We start from the raw sequence: 27,348 nt of genomic DNA, 5'->3' as shown, positions 1-27,348 counted from the left end.
GAAAAGTTCCCATTCAAACAATTGCTTCAATACTTTCTTGCTAAACATTTACAGGATGTATCAGATCACATTCGTGCTCCATGACGCTAGCTCATATTTCATTTTTAAACAGTCGATTCTCCTGCATTTAATCCAGAGCTAGGAAGAGGGAGAACACATGGGTCACAGCAAGGCTAGAAAAATACTGAACTATATTTAGCTCTATTTGGCTTGGCCAAGAGGTTCCAGTTAGCTCTGGGCCAGTTATGCTGAACACTGGATATTAAGGGCTCAAGGAAAACTCCTCAAAGGTCTCAACTTTCCTTGAGATAACGAGGAATATTTGTTCTTGTTTAAAGCCAACTCAAAATCAACACCCTGTGAGTCTTTAAAGCGTGAGCAGTTGTCGTTATGCCTAACTCTTGTCCTCACTCACCTCGACCTTCTCCCACTGTGCCCTGCCCAGATTGGGCCTCCACTGTGACAACAGACAGCGGAGTTGATGTGTCCCTCACGTCTCCCTCCCCGCCGCTATCCACCACTGTCCACCTCTCCTCTGCGTCCTCCTCTTCACCTCTGTCTGTTATTTTATCTCCCGTTTCCTCGAGCCTCTCTTCTCTTTGCTCGTCATGTACTTGGCAATTTCTCTCTGCTAGCTCATTCTTAAGGAAATCTTGAATAGCAAATTCCTCGTCCCAGTCCAAGTCATCTCCAACCTAAAAATAAAAATGCAAAAGTGAAATTTGCAGAAGCATTTCAAAACCCACTCTAGTAAAAAAAAAGAAAAAAAAACATCTGGAGGACTGAAGGTGGCATAGTTACAGTTACAAAAAAAATCTTTTTGATGCCAAGTTTCTGTACAGCTATTGCTGCTTCTGGTCAAACAAACTACACACTTAGGTATTATGAGAACTATCACCATAAAACAAAATACAGTATTTACAGTAAGAAAAGCTCTCAAACATGTCAGCTTGATGTAGAAGACGTCCACAGCAGCCTGGTTTAATTCAGGGCTATCCTGTAAAATATCTAAAACTTAAAGCTTATTTGTTATGGACAGCCTGGTTACTGTATGCATGTATATGGTTGCTGTATAAACATATACACATATGCATTTGTGTGAGGTACATCAGCACCTCACATATTCCTTTTTAGAGTAAAACAATGGTGTTGGAATGGAAATGTTCAAGTATGCGTCAGCGTGTTATTAGCAGTGCGTAGGTGTGTGCTTGCATCTGATTCTGCGTGCATGTGTATTTATGTGCGGGGGTGCACATGTCCACTTCAGTCGCCAGCTCGCAGTAAGCTCTCCTCTACTATCTCTACTCCATCTGTCTGAATACAGTGCGAGCTGTCTCTCCAGTGATGCACACACATTGTGGTTACTGGTAATAATGTAAAAAGAGCATACATATATATTATTACATCTGATTATTTTCTAACCCCAGCTGAGAGAGGATTTAAAAAGTGCAAAGTGATCTGTCAGATGGTGTACATCACACTTCAGTCTTACTCATTGAATATGCAAATAATTATGCACACAGACTATAGATGAAGATTTTTTCTAGGAATGGTGAAAGCAAGGGTCTGCAATCGTTTATGGCATAAAACTTAATAAAATAAAGCATAATGAGCCCCATCCCCTGTTTTCTGACCTCCTCTTCTAGTGCAGGTGTCTGGCATGAGGCCTCTCTGCTATCCTGAGGGGTCTTTAGCTGCTCGAGCTCCTCACACAGCTGCCGCTTCTGGTTCTCCTGCTCCTGCACCCTGTATGCAATTACACGGTGCCACATTAATAACAGCTCAAGCATTATTAGTTTAACAAGAAAAGATGGGGTAGCTACATCTAAACTGTCTGAAGACTTATCCAAGCCCATGCAAGCAGATCCTAGTAGAAAGTACAGCGGACATACTGTACCCAATCCGCAGGCCCATGCAGTGTCCCATTCTGTTGCCCAGGGTGACCAGCGCCAGTTCTCCGACTGGCCCAGTAATGCTTCCTTCAGTCTGTAACAGTCTAGATTTTCAAGTGATCCAGAACTAAACCTACAGTGAGCCCTCTGCAGTTTCTTCCCCCCCACCCCCAAACAAGATCACCCTGACAGCTGAGCTTCTAAATCCCAGGTGGACAGTCTGACCAGCTCTCTCCCTCTGGTCTTGTGGTGCACCAGACCAAACCCTGTTATATATATATCCAAAGGGGACGGCCGTTTCTATGAACACACATCAACAGACACGCGTAGAATGCAAGACAAATCCATCCAGAGTCAGAATACAATCCAGGAATGGCCCAGACCCAACTTAGTGAGGCAGGCCCTCCATGGTCACTGAGGTCAGGATGATTAACGGGTTTTTCCTCCATTCACTACAACAACTGACTGCCCAACTGAAACAGAGCCTGGACAAGCAGAGCCCCCCCTCAGTGACACCTGCAGCGGTCTGAGTACTCTGTGTGTGTGGTTATTTATCTAGACTAATCAAGGTTTTAGAAACACTGCTCAGATGACCCAAAAGTAGAGCTTAGCTAAAATTGACATGTTACCAGGAAAGCACCATGAAGCAAACAAAACCTGAAGTCTTGTAAGCATCCTAACAAGCCTATGCAGATAGTGTATGGACTTGAAAGGTCAGCTAGTCTAATCAGCTAACCTTGGGAACTCATTATGTCTAGACTGCATTTAAATCAGTGATTACGCTGCTATGCTTAACCAGCTTGTAGTCTTCATTATCTTCAGTGGTGCCAGTATTACTTTCTAGCAGGATATTTCCCTTTTAGCTCTGCCTATAAGTGTTTAATCCAACCAATGAGATCACGGCTACTCAAAACAACTCCGCCTCAAAAAAAAAAAGTTTCCCTACCTTAAAAGCAAGTCGTCTTTGATTAGCCGCCACAAGATCCACTGGAATTCTGCTCTCTTACATCGATTTTCCCTGGCATTAATCTTTCATCCACCTCCTCTCTCATACCAGACTCAAAACGAGAACTGCCGTTAGTGTTTAACGGATCGCTCGGTTCTGACTGCCCACCTTTTTTCACATGCACAGCTACACATGAACAGGCAGCGCATACAGCAAAGATGTACTCACCTGACAGAAAGGTGGAGGATCTCAGTGCGGGACCTCCTCATGTTTCCGGCCATTTTGATCAGCTCTTTCTCCAGTGAGTCAGTGTACTGGGCCAGCTGGTCCAGGCTGAGGACCCAGTCTGCCCTACGTGCGTCCAGCTCGGCCTGCACAGTCTGTAGGAAGATGAGGCTGAGGGGTGAGCCTCTCGCTCGAGTAAAAAGGCCGCAGATTTAATAGCTGGGTGTCTTTTACGCCCCCAAAAGTTGTGACACCTAACTGACACAAACTCTTTCCGTGACAGCTAGCACGCTGAAGAACCAGCAAAACACACACTGGCACAGCTCAGGTACACTAATGATTTCTGTCTCATTTGGCATGTTTACTGCTTTATGGCAGAACGTGGCTAATGAATGCAGAGTGGCAACAATGCAGGAGGAGGGGGGAAGAGAAACAGAGAGAGAGTGAGCGAGAGAGACACAGAAAGAGTGAAAGAGGAGGGGGAAGTGGGTTGTGCTCACAGTAAAACACTGACTAAACAGCACTGCTTGGATGGGGCCTGTTGGAGAGTTATATAAGTGAGAGCTCTCGAGACCAGAAATGGTGGGTGGGAAGGATAGAAAGAGCAGATAGGCTGTGATAAATGGAAAAAAGAGAGCAACAGGTGGAGGAAGAATAATTTATATAATTTTATGACTCATATTTTAAAAAGTATAGCCATCTGCAGACTTGAATTACTCAGACCCAGAAATGTACACAGACACTTATTCTGTGGTCAACACTGACAGCATTATAGCTAGGCTGATGCTGACTGTAAAGTTCAAAATGTGAATGTAAAAGTGTATCTCACCTGAAGACTGGTGTCGCCTTCTGTCTGTGTGTGGTCATCTAACAAAACTCTAACTGAAGTTAAGACAGAGTCGGTTTCTTTTCTGAAGTCCCTTTTCTGAGAGACAAAAGTGAAAGAGGAATACTTCAAGACAGGATCACACAACCCTCAGCAACTCAACTTCATCTCTACACCTCAAATTCCAAATAGGTGCAGTTAGAAATGAAAACGCTGAATGTTATACAACATAAGAGAGACTGGTTTACCAGTTTATTTATGAGGTTTTTGAACTCCAGTGCCATGTGTTCAGGGCTGGGTCCCTGCAGCATCAGCAGCACCTCCCTGTCCAGAGTCTCATCCAGTGGGGAGGCAAAGCTTGTAGTGGACAAATAGTCAACTCCATGGGGAGCCTGTAGACAGGGGCAATAGATTTATATGAACAAGTCAAAGGCTTTCTTAAAAATTATTATTGCAGAGAATCAGAATACTTTATTGATCCCTGGGGGAAATTATTTTTTGTTACAGTGCTCCATTATAAACCAACATTAAGACAAGACAGACAACATGCTAACTAAGAATAGTACAATATATACATATATATACATACATAAGTCACTCATAAATAAATAGCTGGAAAAGAAACATGTGTAGTTGTAGCAGTAACCAGTGTGTTAAGTGGATGCGTTGTACAGGGAGATGGCCACAGGCAGGAATGATTTCCTGTGTCGTTCAGTGGTGCTTTTCGGTAATCTCAGTCTCTCACTGAACGAGCTCCTGTGACTGACCAGCATGTCATGGAGTGGGTGGGAGGTGTTATCCAACATTGTCTTTATCTTGGACAGCATCCGCCTCTCCGACACCACCTTGAGGTAGTCCAGCTCCATCCCCACAACATTGCTGGCCTTACGGATTAAAGAAGGTGGTCTCTTAAGTATGCGGCCTGTGAATGGCTGCATCAGATGTTAGGTAGCGGTTTGTGTTGCTTTGCAATGTGTACCGATTATGTGAGACACTCTGGAAAAGACTAATCATCAAAGAACAGTTCATTCACTATCAGAAGCAAAAGACCAGATACTGAAAACATTGTGCAAAGAAATAAGAGTAAACATCAAACTTCAAGCTAAAACAACACTAGATGGATACATTAATGAAGCAGCAGCAGAAAGCAGGTAGAAGTGGCAGTAATACAAGGCATAAAAGAAAGATGAATAAATGAGACAGAGCATGAGAGTGCTGACCTCCAGTGGTGACTGTGCCAGAGCGAGCTCTGTTTGCAAGGATCCCGAGCTGCTCTGGTTCATCCGATAAGCCACTGACAAAGAAAGACTAGCCCTGCAAGAGACAGGAGAAAGGGAATTGATGTTCAGGTTAAGAAAAAGACACTTAATAGAAAAAGTGACGATGAAATGTGCACACAAAATAAAACTTTTCAATCCATTTTGTCTTAGTTGTCCCTCAATCCTCAGTCTAAACATTTAAACTCAAATTTCTATTTTCAGGTTATTTGTGGTTCACTCACCCAGCCAAGTCTGGGAGAATCATCTGCATCTGCCTCTCCAGCTTGTTCTTGTCCACCCTCAGCAGCTGGAGTCAACAACAGATAACGCAATCATGAGTCATCCCAACCCATTAGATAGTTAAAGGCAGTCCGTGCAGTCTACCCTTTCTACACTACAATAAACATGCGGGCCATGAGGCGCGTGTTTGGATAGAGGGCAGGTGATTTCATTCCCACATCTGAACCCAACACACCAAACTGCTAGCGTGTCACTGATGACTAATACAGAGGACAGGAATATGTCGCTGAAGGCTTTTTGTCTTCAGTGACATATTTCTGTCTATAAATAACAAAAAAAAAAAAAAAAAAAAAAAAATCAAGCAAGGTAGAAACTCAAGAGCTGATAGGATGTTGAGCACACCAACCTCTGTAATGGAAGAGTATTCCTCCACTGCTGCCTTCAGCTCATCTATCTGTCTGCTTTTCTGTATAAGAATGCAAATGACACAAAATGTGGGAGTTTTTTGAAAAAACAAAACAAAAAAACCCAAAAAACACTCATTTTATATCATTATGCAAGATTCTAAAGATAATCAGCAACAATAAAATAAAAATTCAACAAGATTAGGTACTGACCTCTACTATCACTGCATCCTTTTCACTAATGACTGCGTCAAAAGAGTGAATCTGCATCTGAGGACAAGAAAAGAGCAGTTACATAATATAAAGAAAGCACAGCAAGTTAAACATGGCAGAAACAGAAATACAATGAGCGCTGCAGATATCGTCAAATACAGAACTGAGGGCATATTTGAGTGAAGCACAGAGAGAGAGAGATAAAATAACAGTTCAAAATATAAAAGTATATTTTACAGTAAAGGTACCTGAAGGTCAGCGTTAATATCACACAGCTCCGTTATTCTCCTCTGAAGCTCATCTGTCTCCATAGTGACCTTAAAGTTCTGAGGAACCATCAGAGGGGAGTTAGAGCAGCTGGACACATCCTTTCATGAACAAACTTGTGACATTATACTACGCAAGAGGGCTAGGAATTGCTGAGTGCTACTGGTGTGCGTGCAGTAAGGTCATTCGTTTCACTGTGAACTGTGCTATAATCATCACCTCTTCCTGAAGAGAAGCAATCTTAGCGATGAGACTCTGGTTCTCTCTCTCCTGGATAAAAAAATAAAATAAAATCAATATAATAAACATTAAAAAGACATAGGCCATTATTGCGTTTGGCTCTGTTATATATTCTGAGTGTTTGCCCTAAACTACAGATTACTATTATAAATGCGTCCTCACAAGTTATGGTACATACTGTATACAAACCTGCACATAGCAAATAAATCTTATCATCCAATCAGAAAAGATCTCATTCTGAATATTAACACCAGCTGTCCATATTTCAACCACCTGTTTGCTAAAGAGAAACTGATTTCAAATAAGACATTTAAAAAGATCTCAAACAAGAAAGTGCTCAGTTTAAAACAAAAGAAAAAACTCACAAGTTTCATAAAACTACCATAACTGACTGAAAACTGCTGCAAGGCAGCGGAAAAGAAAATAATAAGACGATTCTATTTCAACACTTTTGACTCACCACATGTTTGCTGTGTGCGGAGGCACGGGCTCTGCCTTCCTCCGTACAGCTCAGAGTGGCCTTCATCTCTTCCACCTCCTCCTTCAACATCTTCTCCTTCTGTGCCAGCTGCTGGTTACTGTCAAAGACGACAAGTACAAATGGACATTACTACTGTGACTGCTCTAATACCGTGTCTGTGTTCTGTATGTTTACATGCGCATAAAAGCATCTTACATTTTTGCTTGATTGTGTAGCTCCTCGTTTTCCTCCGCAAGCTTCTGGTTACTCTCCTCCATGCTCTCCACCACCTGCTTGAGCTTTTTTACCTCCTCCTGCAGCTTTTGGTTGCTCATCTGGAGGTCAGCAACACAGTACACCAGCTCTGATGTTTCACTGAGGAAGAAAACACACAAATACACACATGCAGGCATAATGTATCTTAGCTTTATAGATCAAGGGCATGCGTAGGTGGTCACAGACAAATATAGGCAGTAACAGGTCACATTATAAACAAACACTCGCTATTGCACAAAAAATCTCTTACAATTCAACTCTGGATGCCTCCCCTCCAAATGCCTCCAAGCTTCCTGAGGTCACATTAAACAACATCGACCTCCTGGCTGGGGAAAATAATAAATAAATAAAAATCACAATCCAACATATATTACATCAATTAAGCTCCTGGTGTCACCAACACTGGACCCATACACACAACATAAAGGGTATAAAAAACAATCATGTATGTGATCATATGGAAATTCACCACACAGGCTGTCTCTGAGTTTTACTGATTCCTGGGTGATGTCATCTTCTGTTGGCCGTTCCCTGAGATAAACCAGAGAGGACAACACATTAAGATAAGGTAGTTTTATGATCTTCGCCAGAATTTGGAAGGCACTAACTACTCTTTACTTTATCCACAAACATACTGACAGCATTTTAGAGAGAGCTCTCCAACTGGCACACAGTCAATATTAATATTATAAGCAGGCAACTAGATCGATAGATTCTCTATCTATATCTAAGCAACCTTCGTTGTCAGATGATGATGATGAAGACACCCTTCTTTTCTACTCAGTAACAAGACGCACCAGTAAAAAGATACGTCATGCAGCAGTTACTCTCACTTCATGCAATGTCACTTTAACCAGCCCACACATCAGACTAAGATGCAAAACGTTAATTTTCCATGGCTTCACCTAAAACAAACTAAATATTTTTTTCTGAAATCCACTTGTGAGTGGATATTTAGTTTAGCTCATCCTACAAGAATGCCTTAAAGGTGATTTCTTTTTTATATATGGAAATATTAAGCATCAAGTAGATGTGACGCCTACTGCCATTAGGACACCTTATCAGATGCTCCAGGATGTTCACATTCATACTGCAAATCTCACAATGTCTGATTGGTTTCACCATAAAATTGCAGACCTAACAAATCCTTAGCTTTTTTTTTTCCTTTTTAAACTGAAAAGCTTTCGACATACATATTTCTGAAATATAACTGTAACATTTTCTAGTACCCATTGTTGCGGCAGTCATCGATCCACTCTCTCATGACAGCATGGTATGTGTCCAGATCAATTGACACGTCTTTGTGTTCTGGATCCAGCATGTTGCAAAGTTCCTCCAATCCGCTATCTTCAGAGCTGCGACTGGTGGTGTGACGCAGATAGTCCACAATATGGGACACATACACTTTCCCTAGAAAAATAATAGGGGGGAGAAAAAAGACCCGTTAGATACACTTTGATGTTCAAGATATAAAAGAACTTTATCTGATCATAAAGCTGAAGACACTTTTTATATTCTTGTTCATTTCAAGTTGAGATTTTCTTTCTTTGCACAGTTAAACACCCCCAGATACATTGTGACAGATTGTGGTTATAGGTGTAGGCAGCAAAAGCAGTAACCATAGTGACTGAGCCACAGTTAACTTTTTGGTGGTTGGTTTCACACATTTCTCAGTGCCGACTTTACTCAACAAGCTTCAGACAGTAATCAGAAAAAAGCTCTGCGCACCATTTTTCTGAAAATCACCTGAGTAGCCCGAACACAAGAAGAGACTGCAACCTTGGATTTAATCAGATTTGGTGGTTATAAAAAAAAAGATATTTTTTAGGTTTGTCTAACTGTTTAAAAATGGTTTTATAAACAGAAGAAAGAGGCAAAAAACAAAAACCCCTCTCTCTGTCTATTAATATGCCATCCATGCAGCACCATGAGTCACAGCAGAAAATCACTAACATGTCAGAAAACACAGAAGCTTCTGTAAAAAAGCAGAAGAAACATTTTCACATTCTGAGATGTGAGAGTGGCTGTGAGCAAAAGCAGGCACAAGAGGAAGGCGCAGAGAGGACTGATACTATGCAAATGTTTTAAGCTGAAGAAATGACTTCTGCAGTCTGTACAAAAGAGGCACTGTTGCACTACGCTAAGTAGCGACTTAAAATTCATTGTTAGGCTTCTGTATTGAGCTAATGGCTAGTGCCTGACTGACTGATTACTGTGCGAGCACATACGGCCGTACCTCTGCGCTGGGTATCACAAGCATGGAAGATGGTGTCGAGCAGATTCTCTTCACAGATAAGACTGATTTCAGCCATATTCTCCTTCCCTTTTTCGGAGGCAACTGAAGGCCCTGAAGAAAACACACCAAACACAGAGAATATTCAGCTGTGTAGCAAAGAAAGCACATGATACATTTTCCTGCAGGCACAGCATGGAGTGTGTGACAGTATAACGAGGAAACATTATCCATTACAGAGTCACAAAAGGAAAGTCACTTCAGAACTACAGCTAGTAATTATTGCTTTTAATTAATAATCTACAGTCTTGAATTTAAATTAAACCGTCTGGAAGCAAAAATCTGAAAATGTTACATAGTTTCTGTCTGAAAACTAGTTCTGAACCAGCACCAGTGACTAAACAAAAGCTCTTGGGCCAAATTTCTGCCACTCTTTCCTCTCACTCTTACAGCCGCTTCCATCCAGGAATTCTAACTGGCCCGATGTTTGATATGTGGCAAGATTTACTGATTGATTTAGTTCCAGTGCGGAGGAAGAAAGTCCAAACAAAAACAGTGACACCCTCCTCAAGACAAGGACTTAAAGAAATAGTTCATGATTTTCTTGTAGTCACTCCTGCTGTTCATCCCGACTGCAGAGGACCAATGCTGGGCAGGAAAATCCAGAGTGCTCCTTCTCTGACAAAAAGCACTGTGCCAGCAGAGGACAAGGTAGAGATGCTCCAGTACATAACATTACACACTTCCAAAGTGCTAGTTGTTCAAACCCTGTCTGTGATGGCATAAAGAGGGCATTGTGAAGTAAAACACATTAACCTCTAGAGGTACCGCTTTGAGTAACAAAGCCAGCCTCGGCTCTAAGACATATTTTTGCACTGAAGCTTTCATGTTGATGCCTGCCACTTAAAAATCACTTTTTTTATGCTTACTTTGAAACTAAGGATTAGGTAATGTTAATGTACTGTAAACACTGTACTGCATATTTTAACCTATTTTTAAAGATGGGTTAATAAATCAGAATCCAGTTTAACATTTGCCCCCATTGTGTATCCTGCACAATAGGAGTCCACAACTATTATATTATACCTGAAGCATGGCAAGGCTTCTGAAGCCCTGGGGCAGTCTGCTTTGCTCGATTGGTAAGCATGCCTTGCTGAGGTCGTTTGTTCACAAGCGGTTTTAATTCAGACTTTTAATTCAGAAGTAAATCTGCAGTTTGACATCTCCATGCTTTTCTAATCCACAGCTTCGTGACTACAATCATTTTCGAGGATCTATTGCTGATGTAACAGTTTTTGTGCAAAGATAATTTTTGTCAACTGACAGTTTTAATGATCAGTGAAGCTACTTCTGCACCCTACCTCCATCTCCCATAGACAGTCTTTTCACAACCAGAGCTGGGTAGGGTAGCTCACACTCAGCAGGGTTTGTATTGTCTGCAGAACTGAAGTTGACGTTGTAGGAGAGGGTGCTGCGACTTTGGGTGAAGTTACGAGACAAAGGTGGGCTCCTGCTCGGCCTCTCGCTATCAGGCTGTGCTGACTGAGGTCCTCGTGTGAATGTAAAGTAAGGGGAGTCCTTGGACTGGCCCGTGGGGGTCGAACAATACCCCTGCCACGTTTTAACTTGTCTTAAATCACTTCCATCAGCACATCGCCGCTCCCCCAAAGTACTAGTGATAGTGTATGTGACATTAGCTGGTGTGGAGCGGTTGCATGTAGGAGTGGAAGGTGTGGTCAGAAGGACAGAGGAATGCTGGGAAGCTGCTCTGCTCGGCATCCCCATCTCTCTCGTTTTCTCCTTCTCCCTGTTGTCTCTATGGAGGGTCCCTTTCTTCAGGATGGCTTCCAAGTTGTGCCTGAGGCCACACTGAGGGCTGTCGTAACTGTTGGAGGACAGTTTGGGAATCTGGAAAGGTGAATTGGGCTCTCGGTCACCGCGCCACTGAATCGTCTGCAGTTTGCGGCAGATGCTGTCCACGGGATTGTGCCGGCGCGACGGCTGAGGTGTGCAATAGTCCATGCTGCTGATGGCGAGGGTGTGATGTTGGTTTCCTGGCTAGAGGAGAGGCTGAAGTCTGAAAAAAGGACAAGAAAGTACCGTTTTGATAAAAATGAATTAAAATAGAACCTTGCAATATCAAACAGGTTTTTCAGCAGGGAAACCACAAACACTGAGCAGCATAACACCATGAAGCACTGGATAAATAGCACATTCACCACGTATATGACAGCTTATCTTTGGTTGGACTAACTCCAAGGTTAGAAGCAGATAATGGGCAAATAGAACTACAGCGTGAATAGTGTTATATAAGAACGACTGGGGATTTTTTTTTCTTGTTTTTTGGAGGAACCAAATAACAAAAATGAGCTATGTGATCATTCAAGTTATCCAAATATTTAGAGGTTCAGTGTTAGGAAGGGTAAATAAGCAGGAAGATATCTTTTAAAAGGAAAGAGTAATCTATTAAAATGAACTAAAAGCCCAAATAGTTTAATAAGGCATGAATGTAACAGGAGGATATACAGTGTTATATACCAACCAGTCTACAAGGCTGTAAAACGGTAGCATCTCATGATGCGAACAGATTCAAACAAATGTGTTCAGATTCGATGATTCACCTACTTTGGCGCACAGGTGTGAGAACGAGCCAATTAATTCCAGAGTTAGCTTGAGATTAAAAAAAAAATACACAAAAGCGTTTTTTTTTTTTGTCTCTGTGTGTGTTTTTAGCAAAGCTTTCAGGTTTGTTTGTTTTGTTCTTTTAATACACCCCGTTTCATTTAAGTTTAAAAGTGGGCGTCATTTAATTATACTAAATCTATAGAACGAGCTACTAATTGTACGCATATCTACGTAAAAAAAACTGTGCTATAGGAACATTTAAAGTCAGTCATGCACATGCAAACCTCTTTAAATATCCTTGTTCAATATTCATACATATGCAGATATTTGTTACCTTTTTAATCTCGTATGATCGAATCCGCCACAAAATGTTTGGCCAACTGTCCAGATGCTCAAGCTGAGCACGCGCACAGGTAGTTGGAAGCTCGAGGCAGAAGGAGTTAAAACGTCGGTGGGTGTTTCTGACTCTAAAAAGTGAGTCAGCACCCCCTCCCTGTGGTTTCAAGGGGACACAGCACTCAGTGTAGCAGGCTAACAGTACGTTAGTCTCGCTTTATAGTCATTCCTTTAATTGTGTCCCACAAGCCTACTCCCCTCCACACTCAGACACAGTCCTATAACTTTATTTCCATTACCAATACAATAAAATAGAACAGGTCAAATAAAGAGAATAGAAAGAGAGAAAGAGACTTATTTCCTGCCTGTAACACAAGGTGGGTTCATTTGATTTTTGTTGCCAGTACAACTCAGTTATGGGACTGGTTTCAATTCGAGAGATTAAGTGTAAGCGGTTTAACAAGTACAACTTGGAGGTCTAGTGCCGGCTTCACTGCCATCACAGCGACCTCAGGTGTGACGTCTCCTCTCTCAAGGTAACGTATCACTATTAAAGCACTGTTAAATGTCAGTGACCATGTTTGTTCTTTAATCTGGTAGTAAGCACATTTCCTATCTCATCTCTATTTCCTGTAATCCCACCTCTTAACCAAGTGTGACAAACACAAAGAGTTGCAGTGACAATATCAGCATTTCACACTCAGCTAATTATTTTAAAGAGAAATGTCGCAATATACAGTATAACACAAACTCACACAGTCAGCAGCTCTGATGATGTTGTTCAGTAGAAATAAGAGTCCAGTACATTATATATCAAAACAAGCCACTTTAATTAGTAATGTGAAAGGGGGTTTATTGCTCCCCCTGACTAAAGCAACTTTCCCAGGTTATATGAATAAAAACTTGTACAATCCAGACACATTTGTATGCTGTTGATTTTTATTGCCATCTTGATATTGTTTAGATTGTTGTCACTGTTTTCAGGGACGCATCTGCGACCGAGCCACCACCCGAATGGCTGACGACAGTACTCAGAGCTTCAAGGTAATGAATCAAATTCATGTGTCTGAATTCTATCAATGTCTTAAAGACACCTACCCTCAGTAGCAGCTCCAGGTGTAGCATCTTGGTGATTCCTTGGCTTCTCAGCACCTAAAAATCTTCCCCGTTCCCCTACAGAGTAGATACTCCGGTTCCGCTGCTTTTCTTCATGTTGCCAAGGGCAGCACCGAAAGGCCTTGAGAGTCAGTCATGAACCGGCGTTCATATTGTGACGACGAACACTTGAAAAACGAATCCCAACAAATCCCAGCACTTAAAGAAGTCCATTTGTTGTCAACCCGAGTAAGCCTTTTCTTTTGATGATGCTGCCATTTTTAGAGAAGGGAGAAAGAGGAGGGAGGGGGGATATGTAGTGCATTCTGGTTCTTGTCACAAGTGCAGCCTGCTCAGCAGAATCCACTTTCCCAGCTCACGCTAAGTAGCTGGGGCTTTGCTTGTTTTCTGACCCTGACCACCTGAGCAGTAGATAGCAGGCTCAGGTAGAGATTAGGGTGGACATGTGCAGACGCACACTGGCCCGGGCTTGGAGATGTCTGCCAACTTTCACTTCCATTGAAAGAAATGTAAAGTTGGAGTTATGTGTTGCAGTTTGACCTGTATGTTTGGTACCTGAGCATCTCCATCGGTTCTACCCTGAAACCTCTTATTTTCTGACAGGTCAGATATTTGAAAGGCACCTCACATGAAGGGACTCAATTTGCCTTGTAGTGGGAGTACCCAGGTCAGACGCCCTGTGCTGCCTTCTTTCTTCTTCTTGCACATTGTAGACACTCAGCTACATTCATATTTATAGCCATTTAATCCCAGCCGAACACTGGCTGGATGCAGATAGCAGTGAAGAAGGATTATGGCTCATTCTGAGGACGGTGCATGCTGTCACATTCTAAAACTACCACTGCGTTCCGGTGCTGTTCTGTGAAGGTGTGCGACATAGGAGCTAATACTTTGGTTTGTCTGCAGAGAAGACGTGCATCACATTTGTGTATTTATGTTCAGAATGATTGAAAAACAGAATAACTGCACTCCTCTAATCAATTTCACGCAGTGCTCGTACTGCGGTCACTCACCACTAGCCACCGGAACTGTAATCTGGGATTATGGCGCAAGTAACCATCTGCACCAGAAGGGAGTGGATAAAGTGCCGATCTAATCCTGGCCAATTCCAACACACAACTGACTGCTGGCCAGCAGGAAGTGTCTCTTCAAAAGAAGGATCACATTATTCCGTCTTGCTGAACAGCAGGAAAGGACAGCACTCCCAACTGTTCCTTTTTTTCACATAGTTCTTGATAAATCTTTCACATCTCTCTCAACCTGCTGTCACTGCAGCAACACAGAGGTAGCTTGGTGACATCACGGACTCAGAGACTGGATGACTCATATTCAAGGCGTCAGTGTTAATTTGATGCTGTTCTGTTTCATACTTAACCCACTGATCTTTGACCTCTGGGTGGTCTAGTTGAGACAGAGAGCTTCTAGGGGGATAAATATTGCTTTGCTTTTGAATGCAGTTCTCATTTGTGTGTTCCAGTCCCACTGATTTAATTATAAAGCCATATCACTGGAGGTTAACTGTCCAGTTCTTGAATTACCTTGTATCGATGTTGGTGTTACAACAACCCCTGGTGGCCAAACATGGATGGGGTAATATGGTCTAGCATGGTAGCAAAGCATAGCCACGGCCTGTTTATGAACACAGTGGGTCTCAGAGACAATCAATGTCTGTTACCAAAATCGGGCTATTCCAGATGCGGTGCACTGATGACGGCACCTGCATTCCAGTGTCGTGACATAAATGCTTCAAAGCCACTGAAAATACTTTAATAGCCAAATGAGAGCCAGCATTTAGGTAGGAGCACCAGTTGTTGTGGGCAGGGTCACAAAGGTCAACTTCAAAATGAACAGTGCAAAAATGGTGCAGCTGTGTGCTAGATACTGCATCGTCCTGTTGTTTTGTATCACTAATGAAGCATGACACAAGGAGTACTTTATTTTCTATATAACATGATTTAATGTGCTGCATTTGTCTGTGAGGAGAGGTGAGGATTGCAAAGAAAGCCACAGCATGCAGATTATATGCTTATGATCAGAAAGTGCGCTCATGAGACTTTGCAGGGAGCGCTTTTCCCTGATTAGTGGATCAGTTGGTGAAATGTGATCGCAAACGTAAATGTTAACACAGCTTGGATTCAGATTCATGCATCCCTTTATTTTAAAAAAGAAATAATAATAATTCTGCTCTGTGTTTTTAACCAGGCAGTTGACCTGGCTGTTCAGCTGTCCCCAGCTCTAAAAACCAAGCCACATGTGGTTGACTTCGGGACTGTCTTCACTGACCACATGCTGACTGTCGAGTGGAGCGTGACTGAGGGCTGGCAAGCCCCGTTCATCAGGCCGTTCACAAATCTTTCCCTCCACCCAGCCTGTTCCTCACTACATTATGGCATTCAGGTACACCAAACCCCTCCTTATTTTAATTTACGAGCTTTACTAGAGTAGCTTTGCATGATTCACATTTCAAATTCTTATTTATGTTATACCAGGCTGTTTTTAACACCTATTTTAATTTGGTACTGAGTAAAGACAAAATTTGTAAAATTCTGACTAATGGACAATAGCACACTGAGCTTTAATGGAATAAACAATTAATCTGTACTGCAGTAAAATAAATGCATATACTAACAGAATAAAGCTGTTGGCATTATTTCAGTTTACAGTTTGAATGTGTGGTTAAAAAGCCATCAGGGTTAAAGAGAATTCAGTATTTTCAATGTTCTCTGTATTCTCAATAGCTGTTTGAAGGCTTCAAGGTATACCGCGGAGATGACAGCCGACTGCGTCTCTTCCGACCGATGCTCAACATGAGCCGCATGGCTGACTCTGCCAAGAGAGCTTGTCTGCCTGTAAGATGGATGTAGAGAAAAACAAAGGGACTTAATGTGGGAATAAATGAACGAATGAGCTGGGGAAAAACAATGATGAATAGGTTTTTGCTATCGCCCTCTGTCTTTTGTTGTCTCACTCCTCCAGGCCTTTGATCAGACAGAGTTGCTGGAGTGTATCAGGAGATTGGTAGAGATTGACCAGGACTGGGTTCCTCAATCAGACTCAGCAAGTCTGTACATAAGGCCAACATTTATTAGCACTGAGGTGAGGAGGATGGTGACGTTCTTGTGGGGGCGAATGTTTTCTAAAACTGAAAAACAATTTAATTTCCTTAATGTGTTTATGGCAGCCTTCTCTGGGCGTAAAGCGGCCTGGCCGTGCCTTGCTGTATGTGATCTTGTGTCAAGCTGGCTCTTATTTCAACTCTGAGGCAGATGCCATCTCCCTGTGGGCTGACCCAAAATACACACGGGCCTGGAAAGGAGGAACTGGAGATTGCAAGATGGGAGGGTGGGTAGATGCATACTGCATGAAAGCTTGCTTAAATTTCCTAAGATATCAGCCATGGCACTCTGATATAAGACTTAGTTTGATTTGGTAATTAAGATTTTACAGTGTGGGTATGTATAACACGCAGAACGATCAAGTCTTTTTTTTACAGGTGTATCCTAATGATCTTACTTTGGATTTCCACAGGAACTATGGATGCTCCCTGTTTGCCCAGTACGAAGCAGATGATTACGGGTGTCAGCAGGTGCTCTGGCTGTATGGACAGGACCACCAGATAACTGAGGCAGGAACTATGAATATTTTCCTGCACTGGATCAATCAGGATGGAGGTTGGTCAGTTGCAGAGACTGTATCTTAATAACGATGACGCTACTTTCAGGGGCTCCGTATGTTTGGTATGGCAGAATTACACACAAAAGTCACCCCCTGCTGGTCATTAGAAATAATGTAGGTTTAAAGCACTGTATAGAAACGATGGACATAAACCTACGTCTGTCTAATAAGCAGGAAGTGGTGACCTTTCTAGTCAAAGAAAGAACTTAAAGCTCTTTGGATGGCTGTGAGGAAACTACACTGCTAGTCACTTGATTTATTGCCTCAGTAAACACTTTTCTGATGTGTTTATGGTTTTTGTTGCTAGTTTTAAACCTTCTTTACTAATGTGTCCATTTTGTAAATTGCTCAATTTCAACCATTTTTGTACAGTGGGTCTAACAGGAAGTGGAACTGCTCTTAGGTTGAGGCTTCATAACAGTCCACAAAACCAGGTTTTACATCAAAGGGTACAAGGTTATCTTTTAATATACAGTCTATCCATAACAACAGTGAGAAAATATTGCCAAAAAACCTCATATTTCTTTTATTTTTTATTATATCAAATAATGTTTTTCTTTTTCTAATAGAGGAGGAGCTTGCAACTCCACCTCTGGATGGCATCATTCTCCCAGGCATTACTCGACGGAGCATCCTCGAACTAACCAGGAAATGGGTAACAGACACACATAGAGTCCAGATGTGCATATTTTTAAAAGAAAATGAGATTTCCTGTGTAAAATTTCATGTAATCTGTGAAGTTGGTTTGATATCAGTAGCTGCATGCCTGACTCTCTATTGTTTGATGGACAGATGAACACACTTTTAACAACAGCAGCACAACAGATGCTGATGACATATCTCAAAGGTTACAGTGCATGAACACATTTTCAAAAGATTGCTGTTCTGTTTTTTTCAGGGTGAGTTTAAAGTGACAGAGCGCTACCTCACCATGAGCCAGCTATGCTGTGCTCTCAAACAGCAGCGGGTCAAAGAGATGTTTGGCAGCGGGACTGCCTGCATGATCTGCCCTATTGGACACATTGTCTACCTGGGAGAGGTACTGTAGGCATGAGGGACAAACAACATGTTTCCTGTCTGAAACTAATTTATATACATTAAATCCAATCATACATTAAGTGTATATACACTTAATGTACTGTAGTGTGGATCACTAAAGATACTGATACGTGTTTTTGTTAAAGATATTTCACTTTATTCAAATTTTGCAGCAAATGCTATAGTTTTAAAAATGTTAGTTGAATATACTAACAGTATTTAATGATAACCACCAGTGAAGTGTGATCATAAAATCCTGGGACTCCTGGGAATCTTGGGCTAAATAGCAAGTTTAGCTAACTTGGTATTCTTACACTCACTAGCCACTTTATTAGGTACATCTTACTAGTTCTTCCTTCAGGTTTACCTTGAGAACTGCGTTAATTCTTTTTGGCACAGATTCAACAATTCAACAAGTAGCATAACATAGCTGTTGCAGATTTGTCGGCTGCACATCTGTGATGGGAATCTCCTGTATCACCACATCGAAAAGGCACTGAGATCTGTGAATGTGGAGGCTTGGTTGAACAGTGAACTCATCGTCATGTTCAAGAAGCCAATTTGACATGATTTGAGTTTTGTGACAGGGAATGTTATCCTGATGGAAGCAGCCATTAGTTGGTGGATACACTGTGGACATAAAGGCAAAGAGACAGTCAGCAACAGTGCTCAGGTAGGCAGTGGTACTTAAATGATGCTTAGTTGGTACTAAGGAGTTCAGTATGTTCTAAAACATATCCTCCACACTGTTACACCACAGACAGGATGGATCCACAGTTTCATTTTGTTCTGACTCTACCACCTAACGACATTTTTCCAGTCTTCTGTTTTATGTTTTTGTTTTAGCCCATGCAAATTGTAGCCTCAGTTTCCCTTTTACTGCTAAGCTGTAAAATTTGATGGGGTATTTTTGTTACCTCATCGGGCAAGTGGGCGGCATGGAACCCAAGTTTGTGATTATAATAACAATTATAATAACTTAGATTTGTATGGCGGTTTTCAAGAAACCCAAGGACGCTTTGCACAAGATAATTTTGAGACCGGAGCAACGGTGCAGCCACTAAAAATCTTGAACGAGTTCGAATCTCAGTGACTTCAAGGTCAGAGGTCAAGTTTTCAAAAGTTTACTGAAATCTTTTGAATCTGATAATTCAAGAATGAAGGAACATAGGATTTCTAAAATGATGCCATTGGTGAATCTACCAGTAATGTGTTAAAAGTAACACGTTACTGTAATCTGATTACTTTTTTCAAGTAATGAGTAAAGTAAGGTATTACTATTGCAAAAAAAAGTAATTAGATTACTGTTAGTTTCCCATAAGCACGCTGCGTTACTGCATCAGTAAACCGTGATTTTGTGTGTGAGAGTGTCTCATGACAATGACGTCCGAGCGCGACATCCGTGGCAGCAACAGACGTGTGCAGATCAACAGTGGATATTATGGAGTGCAGGAGAGAGTACGACCATGCAGCGTTTAAAGCTTGGACGTACTTACATTAATTTGAGTTTGATTCCGTAAAAAGTGACTAAAAACACTGACGTCTGCTGTACGCTCTGCGTGGGAAGAAAACGTCTTTCGACAGTGAAAAATGAAACTTTAAATCTGAACAAGCACCGAGCACGCTGCCACGGGAATGTGACATTCACAGAGAAACCCCCGGATCCCCCCACTGACATGACCACTGCGGCACAGCACAAACCTCCACCCATCCCACTCCTGCTAAACAGCTGACAATAGATTTAAGAGCAACAGGACTTAGTGCCGCTGAGTCTTTGATTTTATTTATTGTTTGCTGTGTTTTACTTGCATCTATTTGAAAGAGTGAGTGTAAACACAAAACATTATTTTATTTTATATGCTGGAATATGCAGAAAATAGGTTTGAATATTAATTTGATTTCATTTGAACAAAGTAACTGGATTACTTTCTTGAAAAAGAAATCAGTAATTACTCACTATGTAATTACTATGTTCAAGTAACTTGACCAGCACTGCGGGCGGTCACCAGTAATTTCTTAACTGATAAGTCTGGCACCTGCTGTGGTCTTCTGCTGCTGCAGCATCTGGTTCAAGGCTCGACATGCTCTTTTGCATATCATGGTTGGAACAAGCAGTTTTTTGTCACTGTTGCCTTCGTACCAGCTCAAAGCAATCTGACCATTCTCCTGCAACCCCTGACATCAACAAGGCATTTACCCCCAGAGAACTACGGCTCAGTGGATATTTTCATTTTTTCAGATGATTTCCTGTAAACCCCAGAGTTGGTTGTGTGGAAAAATCCCAGTAGATCAGCATTCTCTGAAACGCACCAATAATGATGGCAAATTTCCTTAAATGGCCTTTTTTCCTCCATCCTGATGCTCACTTTGAGCTTTAGCATGTCAACGTGGGGATGAGCTGTTGAATAAGTATATCTAATAAAGTGGCCAGTGAGTATACAGCGCATCACTTTGCAAAAAGTTTTGCCATGTCACATTCTGCTTAATCACAGCTTAAAGAAATATACATTTTGTGATTACATTTCCCTTTAAGAAATTATAATGTAAGGAAAAAAGCCTGCTCCACCATCTGTATTTGATTAATGGTTTAATATGAAAATAGCATACTTTAATACTTATAGGGATTGCTTTGAATAATGAGGCTCATGGTATCCTGTGACCAGAACCCTGTGGCCTCTTGCGTTAACTCCATCTGCTCACTTAATGTTCACCCTTTTCTCTAAACTTATTTTACAACAAGTTGATTTGCAGAGACAATAAAATTATTAAAACTGTGTGTTTTAGAACGTGCATATCCCCTGTCGAGATAAGCAGTCAGTGACATCACGGCTCACAAAAGAACTCACGGATATACAGGTAGGTGGATGCCCACACATATGCTGACACTGTTTTCCCACAGATGCCTGCTCGAGCTTAGTAACAGCTGATTGAACATTTATGTTCTTTACACTCCTTTTACCCCAAGGATTCTTCTCTCAAGTATTATTAAATTACTTTGAATAAAGCCTTCAGTAATGCGAAACACTCTAACTTGAGCAGTATCCTACAAAATAAAAGATGGGAGCTGGATTTACTGGGCTAAATGACAGCAGTGTTATAATTTGTCACAGGCCTGGCTTGTTAGTTACTCACTTTTGGTAGACAACAACTAAAAGGTTTCGCTGGAAAAAAGGCAAATAAATGGAAATGTTACTAAATTAAATGATTAATGTGGCTGATGAAAGGCAAGACCTATTAAAAACAAATATTCCCTCCAAATATTCACTTATCTTGCATCTCCATAATTGCATTACAGAACGGTTATCTGAGTGGTTATTATGTAAGTCATTGAGATAAAACTATTAAACTGTTATTTTTTGAACAAACCCCCGTCGGTCGTTATTTATCATACACCCACCGATTCCATTATTTTGCTGTAAGTACATAATAAGTGAAATATCTCATTAAGTAATGAGTAATGACTTGGTAATATTGTACATGGCCTATAATCAGGTCACATTTAAAGTCTACTCAGCACTGCAGGTTTAAAGAGATTCATAATATGCTTTGCTGAAGGCTAGATTTGTGTTAATGAGGCTGTTGTGTATTGCCTTCTTTCTGTTATTGTGCTGTGCAATGAGCCTATTAGCAGCGATATGAGCTTGAGTGTGATCCTTACTTTAGTTCCTTGTTAGTTCTCAGCACAGTGCATTTTGTCCTCAAACAGTGTTTTCAACTGAAATGTACCTGTGCATGCTTAACAGATGACCTCAACATCCTACATGTTATAGAAACAAACTGACGTACAGTATATAGCCAAAGGTATTTGCTGGTCTGCCTTCACATACATATGAACTTAAGTAACATCCTATTCTTAGTTTTCACATGATGTTGGCCCACCCTTTGCAGCCGGTTGAGTGTGTTTATGGGAACTTTTGACCATTTTTACAGAAGCACATTTTTGATCTCAGCCCCTAAAGTTAGGCGAGAAAGCCTGGCTTGCAGTCTTCAGTCTAATTCATCCCAGAAGTGTTCTGTTAGACTGAGGTCAGGACTCTGTGCAAGCCAGTCAAGTTCTTTCAGCCCAAACTGGCTCATCCATGTCTTTATGGAGCTTGCTTTGTGCAATTGTCCACAGTCATGTTGGACCATCTCCAAACTGTTCCCACAAAGCTTGGAAAAAAATGTCCAACATTTCTTGGAATGCTGAAGCATTAAGAGTTCATTTCAACTAAGGAGTCAGGCCCAACTCCCGAAAAACAGCCCCACACCATAGTCCCCCTTCACTTTGCACAATGCAGTCAGGTGAGTACCATTCTCCTGGCAGCCGCCAAACTCAGATTGCCTGAAGGAGAAGTGTGATTCATCGCTCCAGGGAGCACGTCTCCACTGGTCTATAGTCCTCTGCTTTACACCATTGCATCCATCACTTTCCAATGCACTTAGTGAGGTAAGGCTTGGATGCGGCTGCTCAGCCATGGAAGCCCATTCCATGAAGCTAGTCTGAAGGCCACATGAAGTTTGGAGGTCTGTAGCGACTGACTGCAGAAAGTCAGCGACCTCTGCACACTATGTGCTTCTGTGATTTTACTTGTCCTACCACTTCTGGCTGAGATGCTGTCATTCCCAATCACTTCCACTGTGGAACATTTTGTAGCGAGGACAGTTCATGACTGGAAGGTTTATACGCCTGTGGGAATGATTGGAACACCTGAATTCAATGATTTGGTAATATAGTGTATGTTTAGTATCAAAGCTATTCTCCATACACAATGTGATGCAGCTTGAGGTCTAAATAGGCCTAAAGCTCTCTTGGCTCTCTCACAGGGTATCATCTTGCTCCATCTCACTCTATGAATCTTCCTCTTCGTCTTTTCCTCTTGCTTGGCAGCTCCATTTTCAACATCTTTTGTCCAGTATTCCATTATCCCTCCTCTGCACATGTCCAAACTATCTCAGTCTTGGTTTTTTTTGTCTCCAAACCAATCAATCTGAGCTGTCTCTTTAATGCACTCATTTCTTGTCCTGTCTTGTCTGTCCCAGGGAAAATCAACTCTTCCACATCTAGCTTGGCCCCCTGGCTTTTTGTTAGTGCCACCATCTCCAAACTATACATCATAGCAGGTCTCACTACCATCATGTAAACCTTCCCTTTCACTCTTGTTGCCATCTTTCTCCTGACACTCGTCTCCACCCTGTCTGCACTCTCTTCCTCTCTTCTGCACTGTCCATTACTTTAGATAACTAGGCTTTAAAAAAGGCATTTAAAATCATAAGGCTTAGTCTAGGATATTTGAATTAATCTATGAATAGGCTTCAGAACCAGTTGTATGTGTCAGTTTACACTCGTAAGGAAAAAGCAAATAGGGAGGCAGGTAGCAAATGAAACTATAATGAGCTTGAATGGAGAGAAAAAAAACAATTAATGCCCCTGCAGGGAAGTAGCAGGATGAGTCTAATAAAAGTCCAGGCAAAGTATTTATAACAGAGAAAAATCAATGATCCGAATGGGTGATAATTAATGAGAGCAAACCAAAAGGGAAGCAACTGGGAACAACTCCAAGACACAAGCAGGCAGGCAGGTGGAGGGTAAACTGACACATTAGTAGCTAATAGGAAACAGGGGAAACAGTCTGGGAATCAGAAAAACAGGAAGCGCTCCAATAAACACAACACTACCAAGTTAAACAGAAAGTGACATCAAGCAGTAACAAAAGAGAAAAGGTTATCTCACTTCTCTAATTTGCTTCCTCATCTCCTCTGTTCTCCATCCTCTTGACTGTGACCCGTAAACCAATCCCAGCAGTAATGTGTTTTGTTTGAGCTCCAACCAAAAAAATCTATGATGCAGTTGTGACACATATAATATTTGACTGACATCGCTTTAAAAAGAGGCTCCAAAGGACAGATGTCTCATATTAAGTGCCAGTTGACTTGACTCCCGTCTCTTCCTCAACTCCTTCACTCACATCTCTGGTGAGAGTCACTATAACAAAGTGAAAGTAGTCGAAGATGTGCAATTTCAGAAATGAAAATGGAATATAAGAAACAGAAGGCAGGGACAGACAAGACATGGGCGTAATCATAACAGAGAATGTCTTCAGTGGTACAGCAGATAAATTAAAAAACCAAAATAAATAAAACATTTCTGCATGTTTTCTGTGTGCTGGATGTGAAACTACAGGAGGCGGTATTATAAAATTCAGTGGCTTCTACCAATAAATTAAAAATCTTAAATGGACTGGGTCTTATTTGGCACTTTACTCTTGCCTATGGATACTTTGGCATTCAGATTGGAGCAACCAGGCTTCCATTTAGCAGATGACATGCTTTACCTCCAGAACCATAGCCACCCAGCATCTGACTTGAACTTCTCCTTCGAGATCGTCGTCTACTACTACGTCTACTACTCGTGGCTGCTACTTTGTTGTGCTCTTGCACTTTTACTTCTGCACTTGTACTCATTTTACACTGAGGGTCACATAGGGCCCACTTTGTTTTCAATGAGCTGTGTGCTGGTGTACACTCGGACTGATCCTCCTGTGCCTTTGGTGGTGCCTCTCAACTGCTCCAGTGCTGGCCTATGCAACTGCATAGCTATAGACCCATATGCGTTATCACCACTGATGAAATCACATAGTGCACAGTATAGTGGTCAGAATGAAACTTCCTGCAAACAAACTAAAAGATGGCAGCTGTCTGGACTTGTGTGGGAGATATTAAGTCATCTAAGGGTTTATGATTCTTAAAGGTCAGTTACCTTAACTTAACTGTTGATCACATCTCCTACATCCTTCGGTGTTCTGACATTCTGGACTGCAGAAACTGAAGGACTTTCAAAGCAGAATCAGTTATTTTGACTACATTTGCATTGGAGGCCTCACTACTGCATTACAGTGTTATAAAGATATTATGTCTTCTTGGTCTCCTAAATGTCCTCTAAGCACTTTGATTAGTTTATCGCTTCAACTTGCCTTCTGTCTGTCTTCTTCTCTTTACTTTCTCTGCTCTCTGTTTGTTTTTTTGTTTGTATTTGCAAGTCTGCGCTGGTCAATTAGCATATCTCCTCTCTCCATCATCCAGGCCTTGTAAGTGATATGTGCGACAAATGCACTGCCGCCATCTTTGTGTGCGATAACATCCTCCTTCGTCGACAGAGTAGAGACAGTCGCTGGCCTAATGGAGAGTTGCAGATAGGGGCAAAGACAAACTCCCGAATTCTCTCATTAAGCTTGTCGTAATTGCACAAACCCAATTATTGCCTCAGCCTTTTGTGATCTTCAAAGCCAAGATGCTGCAAATGAAGCCTCGAACAAGTGCGAGAGGAGGAGGAAGAAGAGGATTTGGGGGAAGAGGGGCGAGGGGACGGGGTTGGAGGGTGGGGGGGTGCGTAGCTTAATGAACAATAAAATTGACAAAACGCTGGAAAACGCTGCGCTCCTTCCGCAGCACTGTTAAATCTGTTGACATTTCATTTGGAGGGAAGCAGTGCAGTGTTAGCCCCCCACACACGCTCTTCCTCCCGCCCCTCTTGAAGACAACATTGTGCAACAAACAAACGAGTGGTCTGAGGCAGCAGATGAAAGATGGGTTTACTAAGTCGCCCTGCTGTTTCTCTTTCAAGTTAATTAGAAATCACATTCTTTTGTTTCCCCTTCGCAGGCGTTTATTTACTTTCTCACTTCGACCATTAGAACAAATTTGCAACATGAGACACAAATAATTGGATTTGTCTCCGCGGCTGTCACGGATTGGGGAACATTTTGTTTTGATTTTTTATTATAGTTCCTTTCTCTGTGTTGTGTTGTGTTCCGTTTGGCGGCTGAGTTTGCAGATTCGCTTACGGATATTTGAGTTCATTTTTTGATTTGTGTTGCGCTCGCAATTAAGCAGATTGAGGCGAGAGAAGTTTAGTACTTAGTGGCATGAATTTTCTTCTGTGCGGGCCCCAAAGGACCAGATTTTCACGTAACCTTTTCGTGACCTTGGTTCTGTTGCAGTATGGACGCACACCTAGTGATTGGACTTTCATGGTGTAGCAGTGTCGAAGGAGCCTGGACACAGTGAAGCAATGTAAAGTATGTGCAATATTTGGAATTTAACTGCAATATAAGTGACTCCTTTACTTAGGTTTACACTTAAATTTAACACAAACACAGAACTGTCCAAAGTAGTTAATAAAGTAGGATAACGTCTCATGCAATGCTGCACAATAACTTACATTATCCCCGCCATGAGGACTTGCTCTGTAACTTCTTCCCAGCATCCCAGCGTTGATAAGTTTCACATGACTGCGTAAGAATTTCAAAGTTGCTACAAAATGTCTTGAACTCGTGAGGTCTAAAATAAAAACATGAACTTAAAAGTCAATTTCTGTCAAGGATGCTTATGTTTTAAACATATAAAAGTTGTGTTGGAAGTAAAATTTTCATTTTCTGTATGATGAACCAGGAAGCTGAACAGAAACAGAACAGAAACAAAGGTGTCTTCCCTGACTGGTTGGTTAGTGTTGCTTATTGAAACTGGTTGTAAAAAGGTATACAGTGTGGTATGAAAAACTTACTTTGGTCACTAGCAGCTTTGACCTTACAGGGTGCAGAAACATCTTTTTCCATTCAGGTGATGAACTGCATCAAGGCCTCTTTAAGAAAATGAAGAAATACTACCAAAAAGCACCTACAGGCCTTTCATTGGTCATTAGCAGGCCTGCAGTGCGTATTTTTACGATCATGTATAAAAACACAGACATGTATGTTAATTGTGATATTTTTCTTTTTATCTTCATTATATTATTGAATAAAACAAACAGTGATGAATAACACAGCCTCTCTGTAAGACTGAATAATAAATAATAAGAACATAGTTATTGTTATTGTCCTTCTTCTTTGCAGCATACATCAGTTACAGGCGCTATTAGTGTCACCTCTTGATTAACACCTGTTTGCAAATAACCATGACAACACATTCCACTAAAAAAATAGTTTAACAACATGTATTACGAAGCACCAATGTGCAGGTATACGTAACATATATGTCAACAGCATACACCTACGCATGCTCATAACATGCATGTGATCTAATATATATATATATATATA

General features: G+C 41.4%; 2 protein-coding genes across 10 annotated transcripts in view; one reads left to right on the top strand and one right to left on the bottom strand.

The window, feature by feature from the left end:
- irag2 (inositol 1,4,5-triphosphate receptor associated 2) overlaps positions 1 to 13,919 on the bottom strand; it is a 29,956-nt gene extending 16,037 nt beyond the window's left edge. For 4 of the 8 annotated variants that reach the window (XM_086268343.1, XM_086268344.1, XM_086268345.1 and 1 more), the window contains exons 1-19: positions 13,541 to 13,911; positions 10,843 to 11,558; positions 9,485 to 9,595; positions 8,478 to 8,658; positions 7,718 to 7,779; positions 7,499 to 7,574; positions 7,189 to 7,347; positions 6,973 to 7,090; positions 6,492 to 6,542; positions 6,254 to 6,331; positions 6,006 to 6,062; positions 5,795 to 5,854; positions 5,391 to 5,455; positions 5,110 to 5,203; positions 4,138 to 4,281; positions 3,893 to 3,988; positions 3,067 to 3,218; positions 1,635 to 1,746; positions 416 to 695 (exon numbers count right to left, since the gene is read on the bottom strand). In XM_086268343.1, the coding sequence (XP_086124469.1) occupies positions 416 to 695; positions 1,635 to 1,746; positions 3,067 to 3,218; positions 3,893 to 3,988; positions 4,138 to 4,281; positions 5,110 to 5,203; positions 5,391 to 5,455; positions 5,795 to 5,854; positions 6,006 to 6,062; positions 6,254 to 6,331; positions 6,492 to 6,542; positions 6,973 to 7,090; positions 7,189 to 7,347; positions 7,499 to 7,574; positions 7,718 to 7,779; positions 8,478 to 8,658; positions 9,485 to 9,595; positions 10,843 to 11,503 (2,557 nt within the window). In that variant the 5' untranslated portion in view covers positions 11,504 to 11,558; positions 13,541 to 13,911. Of the gene's footprint in view, positions 1 to 415; positions 696 to 1,634; positions 1,747 to 3,066; positions 3,219 to 3,892; positions 3,989 to 4,137; positions 4,282 to 5,109; positions 5,204 to 5,390; positions 5,456 to 5,794; positions 5,855 to 6,005; positions 6,063 to 6,253; positions 6,332 to 6,491; positions 6,543 to 6,972; positions 7,091 to 7,188; positions 7,348 to 7,498; positions 7,575 to 7,717; positions 7,780 to 8,477; positions 8,659 to 9,484; positions 9,596 to 10,842; positions 11,559 to 12,440; positions 12,592 to 13,540 lie in introns of those variants that run through there. The other 4 variants (XR_015125606.1, XM_086268346.1, XM_086268340.1 and 1 more) reach the window with 4 other exon arrangements.
- Positions 12,625 to 27,105, top strand: bcat1 (branched chain amino-acid transaminase 1, cytosolic). 2 transcript variants are annotated; one of them, XM_086268354.1, is made up of 11 exons: positions 12,625 to 12,978; positions 13,427 to 13,486; positions 15,761 to 15,955; positions 16,297 to 16,407; positions 16,535 to 16,654; positions 16,740 to 16,900; positions 17,087 to 17,229; positions 17,803 to 17,888; positions 18,132 to 18,272; positions 21,056 to 21,127; positions 26,251 to 27,105. In XM_086268354.1, exons 2-11 carry the CDS (start codon positions 13,457 to 13,459, stop codon positions 26,287 to 26,289), a joined length of 1,098 nt encoding a protein of 365 aa, XP_086124480.1. In that variant the 5' UTR covers positions 12,625 to 12,978; positions 13,427 to 13,456; the 3' UTR covers positions 26,290 to 27,105. The 2 variants fall into 2 exon arrangements, with proteins under 2 accessions (XP_086124480.1, XP_086124481.1); XM_086268355.1 differs by lacking the exons at positions 12,625 to 12,978; positions 13,427 to 13,486 and adding an exon at positions 14,013 to 14,161.
- Positions 27,106 to 27,348: the final 243 nt, after the last annotated feature.

This window comes from Aulonocara sp. 'chitande type north' Nkhata Bay, linkage group LG17, assembly GCF_057382095.1.
Source record: "Aulonocara sp. 'chitande type north' Nkhata Bay isolate Kocher_YH1m ecotype deep benthic linkage group LG17, A_spYH_male_GT1.1, whole genome shotgun sequence".
In the NCBI taxonomy this organism is placed as follows: Eukaryota; Metazoa; Chordata; class Actinopteri; order Cichliformes; family Cichlidae; genus Aulonocara; species Aulonocara sp. 'chitande type north' Nkhata Bay.
The sequence above is the reverse complement of the archived record's forward strand: the minus strand, read 5'-3'. Positions and strand labels throughout refer to the sequence as shown.

Excerpts from the sequence above, each read along its gene's own strand:
- bcat1 (XM_086268354.1), top strand. The coding sequence starts at position 13,457 with ATGGCTGACGACAGTACTCAGAGCTTCAAG. Across the intron at positions 13,487-15,760 it reads ACAGTACTCAGAGCTTCAAG|GCAGTTGACCTGGCTGTTCA; the intron begins GTAATGAATCAA and ends GTTTTTAACCAG. Across the intron at positions 17,889-18,131 it reads TCGAACTAACCAGGAAATGG|GGTGAGTTTAAAGTGACAGA; the intron begins GTAACAGACACA and ends TGTTTTTTTCAG.